The 17691-nt window shown below is 47.2% G+C and overlaps 1 protein-coding gene and 1 long non-coding RNA gene across 2 annotated transcripts; one reads left to right on the top strand and one right to left on the bottom strand.

Annotated features, from left to right (window-relative positions):
- Positions 1-420: 420 nt before the first annotated feature.
- LOC121147931 lies at positions 421-1807 on the top strand. The gene is made up of 3 exons (XR_005882486.1): positions 421-526; positions 1033-1130; positions 1484-1807. It is a non-coding gene; the product is annotated as an uncharacterized LOC121147931 (long non-coding RNA).
- A 534-nt stretch (positions 1808-2341) lies between these two features.
- On the bottom strand, positions 2342-11877 carry RHOU (ras homolog family member U). The gene is made up of 3 exons (XM_040968089.1): positions 11364-11877; positions 9781-9839; positions 2342-5520 (listed from the first exon to the last, which is right to left on the bottom strand). Exons 1-3 carry the CDS (start codon positions 11623-11625, stop codon positions 5065-5067), a joined length of 777 nt encoding a protein of 258 aa, XP_040824023.1. The 5' UTR covers positions 11626-11877; the 3' UTR covers positions 2342-5064.
- Between the last annotated feature and the right edge of the window lie 5814 nt (positions 11878-17691).

Genomic DNA, 17691 nt, shown 5'->3' with positions numbered 1-17691 from the left:
GAACTGAGTTCAATTTTAAGCAACATTGAGGGACAGGATAGGACCACAGGCAAACTGTGCCTCAGGACGTGTCCACCTTTGAAGTACCCAGCTCCCAGCTGCACATGTTTGTTGTAAGGAAACTATGCCTCTTTAAGACTTGGTTTTACTGTTAAGATTGTACACTGTACTAAACAACAGGGAAAACTTTAGTTGAGTGACTAAGACTGATAAACGATTGTAAAAATGTTAAGAATGTGCTACTCTGGAGCAAGAACTTCTTAGATGACAGGAGTCACGGGACAGCAGAGGGTTAGGGAATGCAGCAGAACTACAACTTCCACGCAATGCCTGTGCTGCTGCTGCCTTGCCCACTGACCTTTAAACCTCCTTAGCACACTGGATTCAGACTGAATCCCCTGAGCCAGCCTGGCCAACTTTTGGAATCAGAAAATGAAAATGTAAGCAGCTGCAAAAATTACCTGCTTCATAAAATTTATATGAGATGAAGATGAAAATCATTAGAAGTCAATCAACTCCTCAGCAGGTAAGAGGCAGGAACCGGAGTGCTGACTGAGGATCACGCTGTGATGATGGAAAGGCAAGGGGATCATTGATCAGGTCTATTAAGACAAGCAACTAGAGTAGACACGCACTGAAAGCTTAGCACACACCAGCACTTTATAGCCAAGGCCCTGTTGAAGCCTTTCTTCAACACTTTAGGGATCCCCTTTAGAGGTTAGAAAATGGAGGAGTTTAAGGGATGAAAACCAGCAAGTGGCAAAGATTCAGAATTAAAGAGCCTTACTCCAGAACCCAGCCTCTCCACCCTTTTCTCCCCGTCACTTGCTTGGCTTGGGCCTCCTGCTGGCCCTGATGTCACGGTCACTCGGTGATGTCATCACCTTCCTGACATCATCTCTGTCTTCTCTCTCTGTTCTCCCGTTGTGTTTAGATCAGTCCATAAGGTTCACTTCTGCCTCTGGACTTTGTTGCCTCCTTACATTTCAGAAACTTTTCCTCAGGTGCTTTCCATTCTCTTCCCTCCTTCAGGTCCTGAAAATGTCTCAGTGACACACACCTGCAGCTACCTTGTATGGATATAGCACTATGTCAGTGTGTACTGGGAAGGCCCATCCCAGATAAGACAGGTAGGTCAGGGATCCAAATGGTCACCTTGAGGCTTCTGAGAGCCAGGCAATCAGTGAGTTTCTAACTTCTCTGTTCATATGCGGAAGTCTGCCTTAGTTGCTTTCTGAAAAATATTCCCAGCTACTGTGGCTGAATGTCTCCTGGGTGTTCACGAGGGTTGTAGGCCTAGTTTCTGATCCAACACAGAAAGGAAGCGAGCAAGTGCAGCCTTCCTTCTTGACCACCTTGAGGTGCGAGGGTGGAAGCAAGGTGACTTTCAGCTCTTCAGAGTGGTCATCTTCGTGGGTTTATTTCTTTGGAGTCTCTGGAATAAAGGCTATAGCCTCATGCTGTAATGTGTACTTACTTCCAGAACCTGATGAAATCACATGCCAGTAGCTCCCAGTGCCTTCAGGACAAAAGGAATCCTGTACTACATACAGCTGGATCATGGAACCATAGACTTCCCACCTCTTCTACGAGGATCTACAAATCACATGACTTTGAGGGCTCAGATACAACTGCTCACACTGGCGGGAACTGATACTTGGAGCTCAGGTGATTTCCCGCACACTAAGTTCTTCTCTGGGCCTGGCTCTGAGAATCACACTCCTTCCAGAACACCGGGCTGCCAACACAGTCTGCCAGGAATCCATCAGGGAATGCTTATGAGGCCATGATCCCAGAACTGGCAGAATCCTGATTGTTTAACACTGGTGGGGGCAAATTCCCAGAGCATCTCTGAGGCACTCTAAGAAGCTTCCCAACTGGTGGCCGTTTCAAAATGTAACTTAAATTTTATTCACTTCTGCTACAATCCGAATAGGAAATGGCTCCCAAATTCATGCAGATGTTAAATCTTCATCATAAAATGATATTACTATGACAGAAACCATCCAATCACAGTATCTGGGAGGTAGGCCTCAGGGGGAGCCCTTTCGGGTCCTGGGAAGGAAGTTGTTGTAAGAGCTGGTTGTGAAACTCCAGCTGGGCCTGACTATTCTCTCTGTGTTCCAGCTCTCCACACAATCCTTCCTCTGGGAGCACAGGGTCATTGCCATCCTCTGGTTTTCCTGGATGGCAAAGGAGACTTGGGTGATCTGAGACAGAGGACCTACAAAACCATAAGCCAACATAAACATGCTTTCATTGAAGCGTCTCTCAGACACTTTGTGACAAAAAGCTACAACAACTTGTAACAAACTTCTTTAGTGGAAAAAGCAAGAACAGCTACAGCCATCAGTGAGAATTTATTTCATATCACTTCATTTATAACATTATAGCATTTGAAGTACAACATTTTGCGCAACATTATGTAAGTTTAAAAAACAAAGTACAACTTGGTAAGGCCACCAGGTTACAAGAGTCTGGAGAGAAGGCTGTCCTCATTTTGGCTTGTGTATTACCTGGGCAAAGGCTCTCAGGCCTATCAGGCAGACAGCAAGGCTAAGAGATGCACTTCTACATACATGGTGAAAGGAGATAACAGCTTTTTCAGTTATGACATTGACCATCGAGTTAAGCTGAGATGGTATTCTCCAAAGAACAATTCTTTCACACAACAGTTTCTGCAGTAACAAGCCGCAAGTTGAACAGGTTTTGAGCTTTGAGGTAAGCCAAGTTCATATTTAACTCAAGCACACACTTCATAGATGTTCGGCTCCAATCCCCATATGGAAGTTAACAAACAAAACCAGAAGGGAAAGCTCAAGTACCTTTGCTATTCTAAAAATCGGAGCAACGCGGTGAACAATAGTTGTATTTAATGCTAACCCCTCTGGATTTTTTAGCACTAATGGACCAGGATATATAAGAAAGTTGCTTGAGTAAAGCTTTCAGAATAGTGTCCCTCACTATTGCCCACCTGTGGCCTAAAGGCAGAGGTGGCCAACCAGCCTGCCCTGGGAGGACCGAGTGTGGCCCCCTTCACCATACGTACAACTGCTTTCAAATTTTGTGTCTGACCTTCAAAAGTGAATTTGCCTTGTACTCCAGGACATCAACCTTTGATACAATATTTAGGATTTACTTAGTTTTAGGAGAAGTCATTCCCTCCTCCCTCACTTCTGCCCACAGCCTGGGTAGGAAGCTTAGCTTTCCACACATAGACAAACCAGGCACTGCAAGTTGAGTAATTCTGTTCACTCAGGGCATAACTAAATGCTTCATGAAATCATGGTATATACTTCAATGTGCCGGAAAATCACTAGCAAACTGTATTTTGATGGTTTGAAGGCTAACCTTTTTTAAAATAAAGTTGTTTCATTTACTAACAGAAATAAAAGAAACCCCTAATCTAGATGATTGTTCATTTTTTTCTATTGAAAATCACAACTTGATTTTTTTTTAAATATTAAAGAAAAGGCAACACAAAAGCACAGAGATTAAAAGCTCTTCTACCCACTGGCTCTACTGAGATTTTCTTAGCGAGTTATGGCAATGACTTTGGCGATTCTGCTGTGCTCCCAGCAATCCTGACATTGTAACTTACTCTGATTACCTTGTGGCAACTCAGAAGCAGTCCTCGATAAGATCACCCACTCTTTTGTCCTCATGATCCAGCCCTAAAACCTTCTACCTTCAGGAATGATTTGTAGTCACAGTTTTCTGACTGTCCACAGTAAAAAGGCTCTTCAAAGTGGGGGTCATGGTCAAGGTGTGTATGTGGTCAGCCTCTTGGCACCCAGCATTCTCTGCTGGCACTGCCCTGAGAGCCACCAACAAACCGAATTGGCTGGTCTAGCAGGATTCAAGAGATGTTCATTGTACTTATTAAAATGGCCTCAAAAATATGTAAATTCAGATGTACTTAAAATCATATCTACGGTATAATAAAAATGTTTAGCAAGAAGAAACCGAGCTGCTTAATATCTGTTCTACGGCTACACTCTTCCCAGCTTATTTCCTGTTCTTATTTGTGAGCTGCATCAGCAGCATAGACTTGCACACATCCATGCCTGTGTGTGTGTGTGTGTGTGTTGAAAGCACATTCTGTCTGACATAACAAAGAAGATGCCCATGTCCCAGAAATACTTGCTACTGGTCTTTCAAGGATGCTCACTTTCTGGCACAATGTAACAAAGTTTTAGATACTCCCAACAGATGGACCTCAGTGCTTGAGTCACCTGGGAGTTAGGCAGCTCGCTGCACCTGTTGCAGTGGTGAAAGCAAACAACACATTCCGATCTCCACTAAAGGAAATATGGGACCCCACTAGCTTTCCTCCACACTGTGCCTAATTTTGATTATGTTCACACAATAGCAGCACAAGCTGGATTCAGGAGAAAAAAACAACAATGGACATGTCTCCTTTTTGGTCTACACAGTAGGATGTTTTTGTTGCTTGTTTTTAAATCTTAAGGAACTGGATATTATGAAATGACAGAAGTGACTAAGATTTTGTCAGGCAGAGGTCTCATGCTTTTTTTTCCTCCTACTTTTGTTCTCAAAGGAAAAGATATGGTTTGTATAGTGTTTCAAAGTTACCAGCTGTAATTAGTATGGCTGATCCATGTGCGCAATGCTCTGTACATTAAGTAGCCCTTAATTAACAGAGGGTTAGCCAGACAACCCCACCTTTGCTGTTCTAGACATTCTAGTGACATACACTTCTGAGGTGCCTTTTTCATATTATATATAAATTAATCCAGAGTTCTAAAGCACTAAATTCCAGAGTTATGAAAAAGTCTTAACTTACTTCAAAAACATCTTGCATAAGTGTGTCATCCCCTAAGTTCAAGCGAACGGGAAAAGTAAAGGCAAGGAAGAAGACATAAATTGAGAACTCTGAGAACACACACACACACACACACACACACACACACACACACACACACACTTCTCTCTCTCTTTCTCTCATTCTCTCCTGGTTCTACACAGTATGAGTTATTTCAGCTAATATAGCTTCTAATGTGGATTTCATCTGAAAATAGCCTTTCTGGGTGTCTGGCGGCATCATACAAAGCAGCAGTACTTCTTCCACCAGGACTTGGAAAGGTTTTTCACTTTGTCCGGAGTCCTACTTTTAGACTTCTTTGGCTGCTGCTGCGAGTCTGAGTACTGAATCCCAGCAACAATGGCCGCGTCAAATACCTCTTTGAGGTTTTTCTGAGTCAAAGCGGAGCACTCAATGTAGGAGGCGGCTTTGATTTCCTCGGCACACAGCTTAGCTGCCTCCTCCGGCACTGGCTTCTCCTTGCACTTGTCCAGCTCAATGAGGACTTTGACATCTTCTCTGAGGTCCGACTGTGTTCCGACTAGAATGATGGGGGCTTTGGGACAGTGGCAGCGGATCTCTGGCACCCATTTCTCACTGACGTTTTGGAAGGACGAGGGGCTCACAACACTGAAGCACAGCAGGAAGATGTCTGTGTTGGTGTAGCACAGAGGCCTCAGCTTGTCAAACTCATCCTGCAACCAAGCAGAGCAGCAAAAAAAAAAAAAAAAAAGATTTCTGAAATCCATCCTCACCAGCAAAACAGTTTCACATCTGTCCTGGGAGGAGCTGGCAGGTCATCCAAAGCCACTGGCTACCAAAGGAAGAACCAACATCTTAGCAGCAGCTCTGACACTTGTCCAAATGCACCCAGAGATCCAGGAATCTGGACAGGTGCAGCAGCAGTCTGCTTTGAGGACCAGCTATGGCCCTTACACTGCCAACTGCGTTTGTGTTTTGCATCAGATCTGCACCTGATCATAGGAAAAGTATTTCAAGTCACTGTTTTAGAAATGAATTTAATTTTACCTAGCCTTCCACCAGAAGGACTCAGACTTCTCTGTTGGCTCTTGGTAATTAGCTATTCTACTGAAATTCAGATTGCATCCCCAACCTGTCCCTGGCACAGGCCAGTTCAGCAACACAGTTGTATGGTGAATGATGCCGACTTCATTGCATCTGCACCTAGCACTCATGGTACCTAGAATCATGTTCCGGAGACACAAGGACAGACCCAGGGATGGAGCTGAGGAGCTTGGCTGGGCCTCTGTCTCTGGCAAACGCGGGGAATCTGGCCTTCTTGGTGTCAGCTCATGCACTCCAGTTACCGCCTCCTTATTCTGGTTCTATCTCCTGCTTTGCCCTCCTTGCCTCACTGTCTCTTTATTCCTTTTCCTTTCTTTATCTCTGCCAACACCGTAGGCCGCCACCATCTACAATAAATACAATAAACACTCTGGATGGATTTTTTACAAAAAAGAAACAAAAACAGAAAATGGGCATATCCACCATCCCCTTAAAGCCTAGAGAAATAAGTCAAGTAAGTTCTGGTTGGTTATACATAAACTACCCTTGCGCTCTTAGTCTTCATTTATTGGAAAAACATACTCAATACCAACTCTATGACTAGGTATGGTAAGGGAGTTTGATTGTAAACAAATGACACAGGACTCCAAATCATCAACAACATCTCTCTCTTTCTCTTTCTCTCTCTCTCTCCCTCCCTCTCATTTTCAGAGGGTCATGAATTAGCCAAGTCCTGGGGCCAGAGTGGTGATGTATCTGGCTGATCCACTACCCTGTGGCACTAGCATCCCATGTGGGTTCTGGTTCATGTCCTGGTTGCTCCACTTCCCATCCAGCTCCCTGCTTATGGCCTGGGAAAGCAGTGGAGGATTGGCTCAAGGCCTTGGGACTCTGCACCCCTTGGTACCCCGCTCCATGTGGAGACCCTGAAGCTCCTGGCTCCCAGCTTCAGATCAGATCAGCTCTGGCCATTGCAACCATTTGGGGAATGAACCAGTGGATGGAACACCTCCCTATCTCTCCTTCTCTCTCAGTAACATCTGCCTTTCAGATTTAAAAATACATAAATGAATGCATCTTAAAAAAAAAAAAAGGAAAAGAAAAGAAAATGGAGCCTTGTCTTCAGGCAGCCCCTCTTGGAAGGTGGCTCCCGGTGTGCTCTGGAATCTGGAGTTCTATTACCAAACAAGAAAGAAAAGGCAAGCCATGGCAGTGCAGGGGCCAGCCAGGTGCTTGGGCTTTGGAATGCTGGCTAAGGGCTCTGGGCAACAAAACAGAAATGAAACCTCTTGTACAATGCCTAGAAATCTTGGCTATTTGCTGAAATAATACAGTCCACACATGTATGCCGAGGCCAGCTGGAACGCACCCTCAAGCAAACATGTTCCAAGGCCAGGTGCTTTGCAAGCACTTGCCACGTCTGCCACATGACTGTTCCACAGGGTCCCTTTAGGGTGCTGAGGCACTGAGACTGGGGCTGGACTGCAGCATCCCTTCGGTCAAGATGAGCCTGAGGGTTTTTGTGTTTTGTTTGAAGTATAAAGATGTTCCCAAGCTCCTTATGAGTCAAAGGGCTGGAGAATTTTCAGCTTCTATTGGCAATTCTGCAGTGAGCTACTCTCATTTCAGCAACAAGCTTTTCTTTCATGCCAAAGCCACATATCTTAAAGTCATCAGGCTCTCTCTGATCCCTCTGTATTTGAGTGAGACTGTGAATCCAGTGTTAAAAACCCCTTTTGGCATCTTACAGACCCACTTGCCTGCCTATTAAAGAAAAGCAGCGACCTCCAGATATTTATCCAACCAGCAAGTCTACCTCTCTGCTCCCAGCGCAACACCTTCTTTAGTAAGTATTTTGGCTTCCTCCATCCAGTCTAACTATGTTCACTCGAGGCTGTCAACTTCATCAAGTGTTGCATCGAATCCTGTAAACGGTACCTTATCCGATAGGAACAAGGGCGAGTGGAAAATGTCCACCATCTTGCCTAGTTACGCAACTGGAAAATCTATTGGGTCACTTCCCAAATGGCAACCCCCAGCCACATCTGGACCTGGCTGAACTGGGGACCAGGAGCATCATCTAGATCTCTCATATGGGTGGCAGGGACCTAAGTGCTTGGACCATCTTCTGCTGCCTGGAAGTAGAGTAGTAAAGTGCTCCAATATGGGAAGCTAGCACCTCAAGCAATGGCTTAACTTGTGTCACAGTGCCAGCCCTTCCAAATGTTTTTGTGAAAGTATTTCTAACATTTCAAAAGTGTCTAATTCTTTCTGATAATTGAGTCATTTTTAACAAGTGGTTTTGTTTTTTTGTTTTTTGTGAAAATCCCCAAATCCTACTCTCCTTTGAAGCCTCTGTTTAGAGGTCTTCCTTCCAGGCCCACCAGCCTGTGTCCCCAGGCATCGCAATTACTGTACTTTGTCACATTTCTGCCACGAGCTGCCCTGCCATCAACCAGTCTGTCCTCCCCACAAACTGGGCTGAATGAATGGCAGGCCAATGGTCTGTGTCACCACCCTGAGGACCCAGCCTTCCTCCCCTAGCCCTGCAATGCTTCAGGCACTATGCTAGACTCCAGAAGCAGGAAGTCATGTCCTTGTGGACAGCCAGCACCTGCCAGGGAGTCCAGGGATGGAACGACGACATCTCAGTGACATCCAGTAGGGGTGCTGAGCTGCCTGCTCCCTTCTTATAAGAGAGCCCTGGGAACCGCATCTTTGGACTTCATGTTTTCCTGTCCCCGCCCCTAGTAGCTGTTACGTACCTGGGATGCTCCTCCGCCCATATTTTAAGATCAGGAAACCTGACCCTCAGGAGGTTACCCTGGTCAGCACTTTTACCTGCCTCCAAAGTAATTGCCAGCACTTTGCAAACTCTATAGCGTGCTGGGAAAGCACCTAGCATGTTATCTGTCACTTTGGCAAACTCCAGTCCCCCAAGGGAGTACTCACAAGGCCAGTCTACACTGAGTGACGTTACACCCAGCAGGAAGTCACAAGCCAATCCCACACCTCTCCATCACTGCCTTGCTATAACTTCCAAGCACCTGGCCCTTGCTCAGGATCTGGAGTGAGTGCCAACCATTTGTGCCTGCAGCTTAGGCTTGCTCTGACAACTCTCTCTTTCCTAACTCCCCACCCGCCACCTTGCTTCTTGGGCAACTGGCTGTTAGCTTAGAAATATTAATATTACTGATAAAAGTTCCATCTCTTTCTGAGCAAATTTCTTAAGATATCAGGCTCTTTGGGGCTAGCATGGTAGTGTAACAGATAAAGAAAACTCTGGTCTGGCGTGCACCAGCATCCCATGGGGCACCAGTTCCAGTCCCAGGTGCTTCACTTCTGATCCAGCTCTCTGCTAATGTGCCTGGGAAAGCAGCAGAGGATGACCCGAGGGCTTGGGCCCCTGCACTCATGTAGAAGACCAGGAAGAAGCCCCTGGCTCGTGGCTTTTAGATCAACCAAGCTCCACCTGTTACTGCCATTTGGGGAATGAATCAGCAGAAAGAAGATCTCTCTGTAGCTCACTCACACACACTCTCTCTCTCTTTCTCTCTCTCCCTGTAACTCTGACTTTCAAATAAACAAATCTTTAAAACAAAACTGACTCATAGACCATCAATGAAATAATCATATCACCTGTTTACTCTGATAAACGATTACACAGCTTCACTGATGTGCTCTCGGTGGAAAGCCCAACTTTGCCATCAGTGGTATGGGGAATGCCTGGTTAAGGAGAGTCCTTGAAGACTCTGGCTCATCCTACTTGGTGGGTTGGGAGGGCCAGCACCAGCAGCAAGGGCGGGTCTACTCCACAAGGCTACAGAGTGACCCAGTTACCGTGACAATCATTTGGAAGCACATCAACAGTGGTTTGTAAACCTTTGAAAGGGCCGGTTCCCAACCCAGCACAGTAACATGATACTGACCTGACCAGCGGTGTCACAGAGCTGGAGTCTCACAGGTCGCCCATCCACGGACACCACAGCTTCAAAACAAGACCAATAGGACCGTCAGCAGGTGCCTTCCAACTGTTTTCCCAAGTCTAATCACTTGAGCCAGGAGGCTGGTGGAGGAAGCGATTTTGTACACAAGCTGTCCTTCCAGAGCTGGCCATCCACTCCATCGCTCCCAGCCCTGAGCTCTTTGATGGTGCCCCCAGAAGGACCCTGTGCTTTGCTCCCAGCCCCGGAAGATTTATTTTCCTGTCACACTCCTTTCAAAGGATCTTAACACATCACGGAAGGAGGGGGGGGCAGGCTAGAAGGCTAGTCATTGAGACGCGACCTTGCAGTTTCCAATCGGTGGCAACTCTCACAAATCATGAGGTTGTTTTTGTTCTCCTCCTCCCCCTTGGGAAATGCTCCCCCACTTTCAGGGTTTGCCATGGAACTCTAGCTTGTGTTTTGAGAACTTGTGCAAACACAGGCAAGGCCCCGCATGGTCCTGTTTATAAGAGAGGACATTCTTATCTTGGTCTGTCAGTTCAAAGAGAGGATTAGAAAAGAAAAGGAAGGAAAAGAACTCGGGCGCCCACCTTTTGACCAGGATCAGAGCCTTTGGGGTAAGGGGGAGGGGCTGCGCCTGGGCAAGTCAGCAGGCTTGCCAAGCACTCAGCGTGTGTCTTGGTCTGCAGCGCTTTTCCAACTGTTTACAAATGTTTATGGGAGTTGGCTGTGGGCGGGAGGAAAAGAGGCAAGGCTCTAATGGGAAAGCACAAGCGGGACACCCTTTATCTAGGGTCCCTAGGCACTGAAAGACACCCCAACTTTGCCATCAGGAACTACGAAAAAGATCAAGGAAGTGTGCGGGGTGGGGTTTGGAGTGTGGGTACAGAGGACAATGTTTTCGATTAGTAAGGCACTGATTTCTCACTAGCTTTTGCGAATTTTAACTTTTTTTAAAAAAATTCAAGATCTGACACATCAAGATCGACGGACGAATTATGTTTAAGTCGATCAAACCACAAAACAGAGCACTCCATACATTAAGAGTCTTCCTAGGTAACTGAAGGAGATCCTCTCGGGAGACACGCTGACCATCGCCAACAGCCAACGGGCTCCGAAGGTCGAGGCTGTTCGTGTCTGGGGTTCAACGCCCTTCTCAGCCTTCTCTGGCGCCACCAAGGCGGCTCTTTAAAGTGTGGAGACGCGCCCCAAGGAAGGAAACGGGTGCGGGCGAAGGCACCTGCGCATCACCTGTCCTTAGAAACCGGCCGGTGGCGTCAGCGACGCCGAGCGGACGCAACTGTTCTGCGTGGCACACTGGCACCCAAACTCCACCTGTTCAACTCCCCGTTCCATGGTTGCCAAAGCCAGCTTTTTCCGTAAGGCACCGTTTGCGTCTCCCCAAGCTCTGGTTTCAAGGTTCCTCACTACGTTGCAGTGTTCTCCAGCTGCTCCCACCCCAACCCTTAAAAAAAAGCGTCTCCCACCGTTCCGCACTCGGCGGGCTTCCCCCTCCTCCGTGTGCCTCCCGACCCCGCACCCCTCCGCCTCAGGCCCCTGCTCACCCGAGAAGTTGTCGAAGGCGGTGGGGATGTACTCGGTGGGGTAGCCGTTGGTGGTGTAGCTCACCACCAGGCTGGTTTTGCCCACCGCGCCGTCGCCGACCAGCACGCACTTGACGCCGCGCCCCTCCGCGCCGGCCGCGCGCCCCCGGCCCCCCGGCGCCCCGACTCCGCGCGCCCCGCGTCCCCCGCGCTCCCGGCGGGGCGGCACGGGCGGCGCCTCGCAGCGGCCGGAGAACGCGGGGTCCCCCTGCTGCGGGGGCATCGGTCCTCGTGCACAGACTTGCAGGCGCGGGCGATCAGGGGCCCGGCCCGGTCGCCCCTCCGCCCGGGAGGGCCGAGGGAGGGTGGAGCTGTCACCGTCTGCGGCGGCCGCGTCCCCGGCTCCGGAGAGCGGCGCTTCCTGGCCCCGCGGCTCTCAGACAAAGGCAGCCGGGGAGGGTTGCGGCTCCGCGCTCCGGGGGTGCCAGCCGGCTCGGTCCCGCGCGATCGGTGCACTGCGGACCCGAGCGCCGTGTGGCCCGATCGCTCTGCCTCCGCCCGGCTTCCCCGCGACACGACGCGTGGGGGGCGGGCAGGCGGGCCGGCGGGGAGGGGAAAGAGGCGGGTCCAGCCTGGCCACTCGGTCCCCTCGCCGAGGACACAGCGCCCCCAGCCTGCGCCGCGCGTCCTAGCACACGCGGGGCGCAGGCGGCTCCGCGCCACCCGGCTCCGGGATCACCAAGGCGCGCGTTCCTGGGTTTGCGGAGTGCGAACTGGAGCTTTGGGGAACGGCGAACACCTGCTCCGGGAGCAGCGCCCGAAGGAAGAGCTCCGGAGTAGGCAACTTTTTTCCAGGCTCCAGACTGCGACCCTGAATCCGACCGGCAGGGACGGTTCCGCTTTTTTTCTTTTTTTAATGCGTTTTATTTTTAGACAACCTACATGACCATGTCTTTTTCCTTTTTCATTTTACTTCCTCCACTAGAAGTAAAGCACGAAATAAAGAGCTCTTGTTAACCTCAGTCCCATTTCTTCCAAGCCCTGGTGCTGTGGGTGCCAGCAGCCACCAGTTAGGATGAGCAGTGATAGTTCCAAAGTAATTGCCGATTTGGTTGGTTTTTGGAATGAGCAAGGATGTGCTATATCTGTTCTGTTGCCCCTGTCATAAAAGGTTTGACTCTTTCTCGTCTCCGTTCTTCAAGTTTGCCTTTGGTTTCACGTGGTCTTTGATATACTTCGTGAAGCTGGCTTCCTACAGCTGATGACTCATGACAATATCCACCGCAATAATCCTGTGTTTTCGGTCCCTTCATGCCGGTGCCTCCTGAGAAGGACTTCTTCTGGGTTTCCTCCACCCCGTCTCCTTGTCCCCACCCGTCTGTCCCAAGTTTGTACGACTCAGAGCCAATGGAAGGCAGCCCCACTGCTAGTGCCCATTGGATTTTTTGTGCCTCCATGCCATTACAGGCTGATGAATCCCATTCTTCTGTGACTTAAGTATAGTTTTGAGACTTAATGGTTAACTGAAAATGAAGTTCATTTGTTGATGACTCTTCTGTTTAACTTCCCAACAAATAGTCCATTCAAACAACAGGACCAACGCTGCTGAGCCTACTATTTAAAGAAGGGCTCCTTGGGGACAGGACATCACAGTTAACCAACAGACATAGCATCGCTCTGCTGCAGTTAACTTTCAAATTACCATGATTTGGACCCATTTTACAGAAGGGAAAACATGAGGCACAGAGCTTGTAAGTCATGTGTTTCAAGTTCCACAAGCTCCTGAGTTTCAGGGCCAGGGCTGGAGGAGAAATTCATAAAGTCTTTCTCCATTTTAAGAGCTCCTAATCAATTTTCTAAAGGTATGAAAGAAGACAATGGGGTCAGCTCAGACTTAGAAGCATGGCTGTGATCAGGATGCTGAGAAAGAGTACCAGCAGGCTAGAAGCTTGGATCCCAGGCCCCTCACCCGCAAACAGCATGTGGAGACCAGGAAAATGAGTGCACGTCAATATGTTCTTGTAAATTTCGCAAATGTCCGTGTGCTATCTTTTTTTTTTTTTTTTTTAAGATTTATATGCTTGAAAGGTAAAGTTTCAGAGAAAAAACAACTAGAGGTCAGCAAATTTTCCATCCAAGGACTCACTGCTCAAATGGGCAGAGCTGAGCTAGTGTGAAGACAGGAGTTTCTTCTGGGTCTCCAAGTAGGTTCAGAGGCCCAAGCACTTGGGCCATCTTTCACTGCTTCCCCAGGCATGTCAGCAGGGAGCTGGATAAAAAGTGGAGCAGCTGGGATTCAAACTGCCGTCCACATGGGACGCCCACTCCACAACAGCAGCTTTGCTGTGGCCCTGGCCCGCCTACCACTTCTCTACACCGTCTCTTTTGATTCTATCTTCCCTTCCTACTGAGTCATCTGACAATTCTGAGGCTCAAATCAACAAAAGTGAAGCTGGGGAGAGACTTTTTAAATTAATGGGATGCAGAGCTATGAAAAGAGAGCCACCAAAGGGGCAGAAATTAAGAGGAGACACTGGTCTTAAAGGTCAGACAGGTGCTCATCCAGCACCTGCATGAACCTGAACCCCCTTAAGGTTTTGAGCCTCAGCCGCCTGGTTTGCCTCTCTCAAGCCCCAACTTCAACATGTTGTATGGTTTATGGTTCTCCTATGTTGCATTATTGCTCATCATCCTGCAGTGGGTATGGCTACCATGGACACACCTCCTGCAGGAGTCAGATTGGTGTCCTGCGATGCCTGCACTAAAAAAGCTTCCACTGTAAAATGTACATGTTGCTGCAGAGGGTTGGCCTTACAATATACTCCAAATGTAGTCGGTGTGGCAGTTAGGGCTTGGAGGATATGGGTCTACACGCTGATACCAGTTCTTCCATGTCTAGATATCCCTCTGTCACTTGCAGTAACCTTTAGAGTAAAAGGCAGGGCTGAAGGGCAGGAGGAGGGAGGGAGAGAGAGAAATCTTCCATCTGCAAGATTACTTCCAATATGTCTTCCATCTGCTGGTTCACTCCCCATATAGCCACAACTGCCAGGGATTAGTCAAATGGAAGGCTGGGTACCAGAAGTTTCAAATGGCTCTCCATTTTGAGTAGCAGGGATCCAAACTCTTAGGCCAATTGCTGCTGCTTTTCCCAGGAGAAGAAGCTGGAACAGAAGCGGAGCAGCCAGGACACAAATGGGTACCCATATGGGATTCCAGTGCCGCAGGCAGTGGCTTTACACAATATGTCATGACACTGACCCATACTTAGAAAAATATTTCTGGATATAAGGTTTATATTGTGTGTACTTAGGTTAGGCTGTGCTCAGTGGCAAATAAGCTCAAAGTGTTAATGTCTAGAAAAATAGGAGTCACTTTTGAGTACACACAATTCGCAGCAGGTTTAATGACTCTCAAGGGCAGCTCCCTTCCAAGTAGCAGCTCAGGACTTCAGCTTGCCCGTGTCTTGTCACTGTGCCACCTGGGACACACGCATGAACACACACATGTAGCAGCAAATGTGCAGAGCTGAAGGTAAAAATCAAGCTTGATGTCCAAAACAAGAAAATGAGTACGTTAGCCTTGGAATGTCTGTTACCTTGTTTAGTCAAGAAAATGAGTGAGGGCCCAGCATTGTGGTAGAGTGGGTGAAATGCCGCATATGGGCACTGCTCTGTGTCCTGGCTGCTTTGTGTTTAATCCAGCTCTTTTGTTAAATGTAAGGAAAACAGAGGAAGATGTCCCAAAGGCTAGGCTCCTACCACCCCGTGTGGGAGACAGGGATGAAGATCCTGACTCCTGGCTTCAGCTTGGCTCAGCCCTGGCATGTGCTGTCATTTCTGTCCTTCCTCTCTCTATGTAACTGTTTCAAATCAATCAATAAATATTTTTTTAAAAGTTTCATGGAAAAAAGATGTGATCAAAAATTTACACTCAGATTTCAATTATTTTTTTGTGTCAACCCTCTTTTGGTTCCATTTTTCTTGAACTTTTAAAAAGTACCCTCTTAGTAATTAGTTATGTCATATTTTTGTTAGTCCTACTCTTGTTAAAAAATATGTTGCACTAATATTTCAAAATTATAAACGGTTAAAATAGTCTAACCTACACATCGCACTCAGGACTCACGGTTATTTACATTCCAAAGAGCTATTTACTTTAGCAAAGAATGGTGATTATCACATACTGCACACTTTTTGAATTAAACAACACTCTTAGCACAAAATTCAAACGTGATTTGAGTGACCAAAATCCTTTTTTACAAAACTTTCCCAGGAACACATATCATGAAGTATTACTGTACACTGTTTACATTGCTAATGTTTATTTTTAATAGGGATATCATCGTCCATGAGTGTTATTTATAAGGGTTTTAATAATTTTTAACCAACTGAACTGGTTCTGCAGGGTTGTTACAAAAGAGACAAATGGCAATTTACATATACAAGTTACAGGGGAAAGAAATGAAAGTTCCAGGAAGGGCCCTGGGCAGAATGGCAGGTAAACTGCTGGGGAGGAAAAGTCACACTCAACTGCTGATGTGCCAAACAGATGCTGGGCCAGGCCGGCTGGGCTGTGCAGCCGCGGCTTCCCCCTCCAGATCTTCCCAGCTGTTGCAGCTCTGTCATTCACTTTTGATGATCCAGGCCTTTTCAGTCCCCTCCAGAGCTGCTGGGGTGTTCCCAGCTTTTTCTCCCAGCTGCCTGAGTTTTCCCATTGCAAAGTTCCTTCCCAGGCCTTGGAAGCAACTGGTGTGCGTCCAATTGCACATCACAGAAACTCCCCAGGCCAAACAGTTTCCAGCTGCCCAGTTCCTTGCGGATGATAAGAATGCTTTAGAAACCCCTCTTAGCTATTGCAAAACCTTCACCTCCCCTAACTTTGCAGTCACCCAAAGATAAGAAACTGACCACGTAATCATTTCCCACCAACCATATAGTCATCTGGACCAGCTCTTGTGTGGTGATGGAACTGCCTTAGTCACTACTAAAAATCGCAACCCTTTCTTGTCTCACTCTTCCCAGCTGGGGGGTATGGAAACTCCAACAATCCTACAAGAGAAGAGGAAGTGTGTTTTTATATAGTGTCTCAGTAGTTTTCAAAATTCATCGCTGGGTTTGCAATAACACTGTAAGACTTGGAATAAATGTGTGGCTATTCAAATACCACACCAATCTGCCAAAGTCAGGGTTTGAGAAAAAACAGAAGACTACTCTACCAGGAGCGCTTCTTTCTCTGTTATGTACAACCTTGAATAATATAAGTGGAAGAAGATTGTTTCTATCTAGTGAAATTAGGAAGCAAATTTGATTTCAGAAGAGTATGGTTTTAACATTATTGAGTCTAATTCATAAACAGTGTGACTACATAGGAGTAGTGGTCATTAAGACAAGGATGGTTAGAGCATGCTCTGGGTGTCAAGGAAGTTGTATTCCCTGGAAGGGAGAAGATGGTTGTAAAATAATGATGCCTGAAGAGTTTAAAAGGATGTACAAAGTGTGATAGAAAGTATGTGCCTGAGGACGCAGTGAGACTGCAAACAAACTTGCTGAACCATGGGAGAGAAGACAGCTTGGTGCAGCCAGGGGGATGCAGAATGCCCCACCTGCCCATCATCATCCAGGTGACATGAACTTAGAAGTGTAGCCTCAGTGATGTAAGTCACACTGCCCTATGAGTTTTTCCATGCCCCGTCATACTCAGTCCTCACAGATTCCGAGCTTGTAAGTTACTGGTTAGAAGATAATGACTCAGCGACACTGATGTTGCCTGGCTGGTGACAGAGCTCAGTCCCTAGTCACAGGATACTGCCACACCCTACGCCGTGCTTTGGATGTGACGTCTCCCAAGGGTTCATGTGCTGGAAGTCTCAACCTTTAAGTAACAGCACTGGAAAGTCATGCGACTTTCAAGAGGTGAAACCTACTGCCACGTAGTGGGGTCAGAGGGGTTGCTGCCTTCAGAAGGAGATGTAATGGTCACAGGCGGGTTGTTACAAAAGGCAAGATGGACCCATTCTGGCTCCCTGTGTGGCCATGTGACCTCTTCCTCTGACATGCTCTCCCGCCATGATGCCATTGGCCAAGAGCAGATTTAGTAGCTAGGAGATCTCTGTCTCTCAATTAAAAAAAAAATGTTTAACAGATTGATTACAAAAACATCAGTTGAGTAATTTTGTTTAAGACTTCTTAAATAATCAACTACTTCATGTCTGAAATTTTTTTTTTTTTACTTTTGCAACATGTCATTAATTCAGATGGCTTTCTCATTAATCAAAATTGGGAAGTTTTGAGTTGGGTTAAAAATATTTATAGAATTGTGGGGCCCAGCACAAAAGTATAGCAATAAA

The sequence above is a fragment of the Ochotona curzoniae genome, unplaced genomic scaffold, assembly GCF_017591425.1.
Source record: "Ochotona curzoniae isolate NIBS_2020 unplaced genomic scaffold, NIBS_Ocur_1.0 scaffold_4683, whole genome shotgun sequence".
Taxonomy (NCBI): Eukaryota; Metazoa; Chordata; class Mammalia; order Lagomorpha; family Ochotonidae; genus Ochotona; species Ochotona curzoniae.
The sequence above is the reverse complement of the archived record's forward strand: the minus strand, read 5'-3'. Positions and strand labels throughout refer to the sequence as shown.

Bases quoted from the DNA above. Each gene is read 5' to 3' on its own strand.
- RHOU (XM_040968089.1), bottom strand. From the start codon at position 11,625: ATGCCCCCGCAGCAGGGGGACCCCGCGTTCTCCGGCCGCTGCGAGGCG. The intron at 9,840-11,363 runs GTGAGCAGGGGC...CTTGTTTTGAAG, and splicing joins CGCCTTCGACAACTTCTCGG to CTGTGGTGTCCGTGGATGGG. The intron at 5,521-9,780 runs GTCAGTATCATG...GCTTGGTTGCAG, and splicing joins TCTGTGACACCGCTGGTCAG to GATGAGTTTGACAAGCTGAG.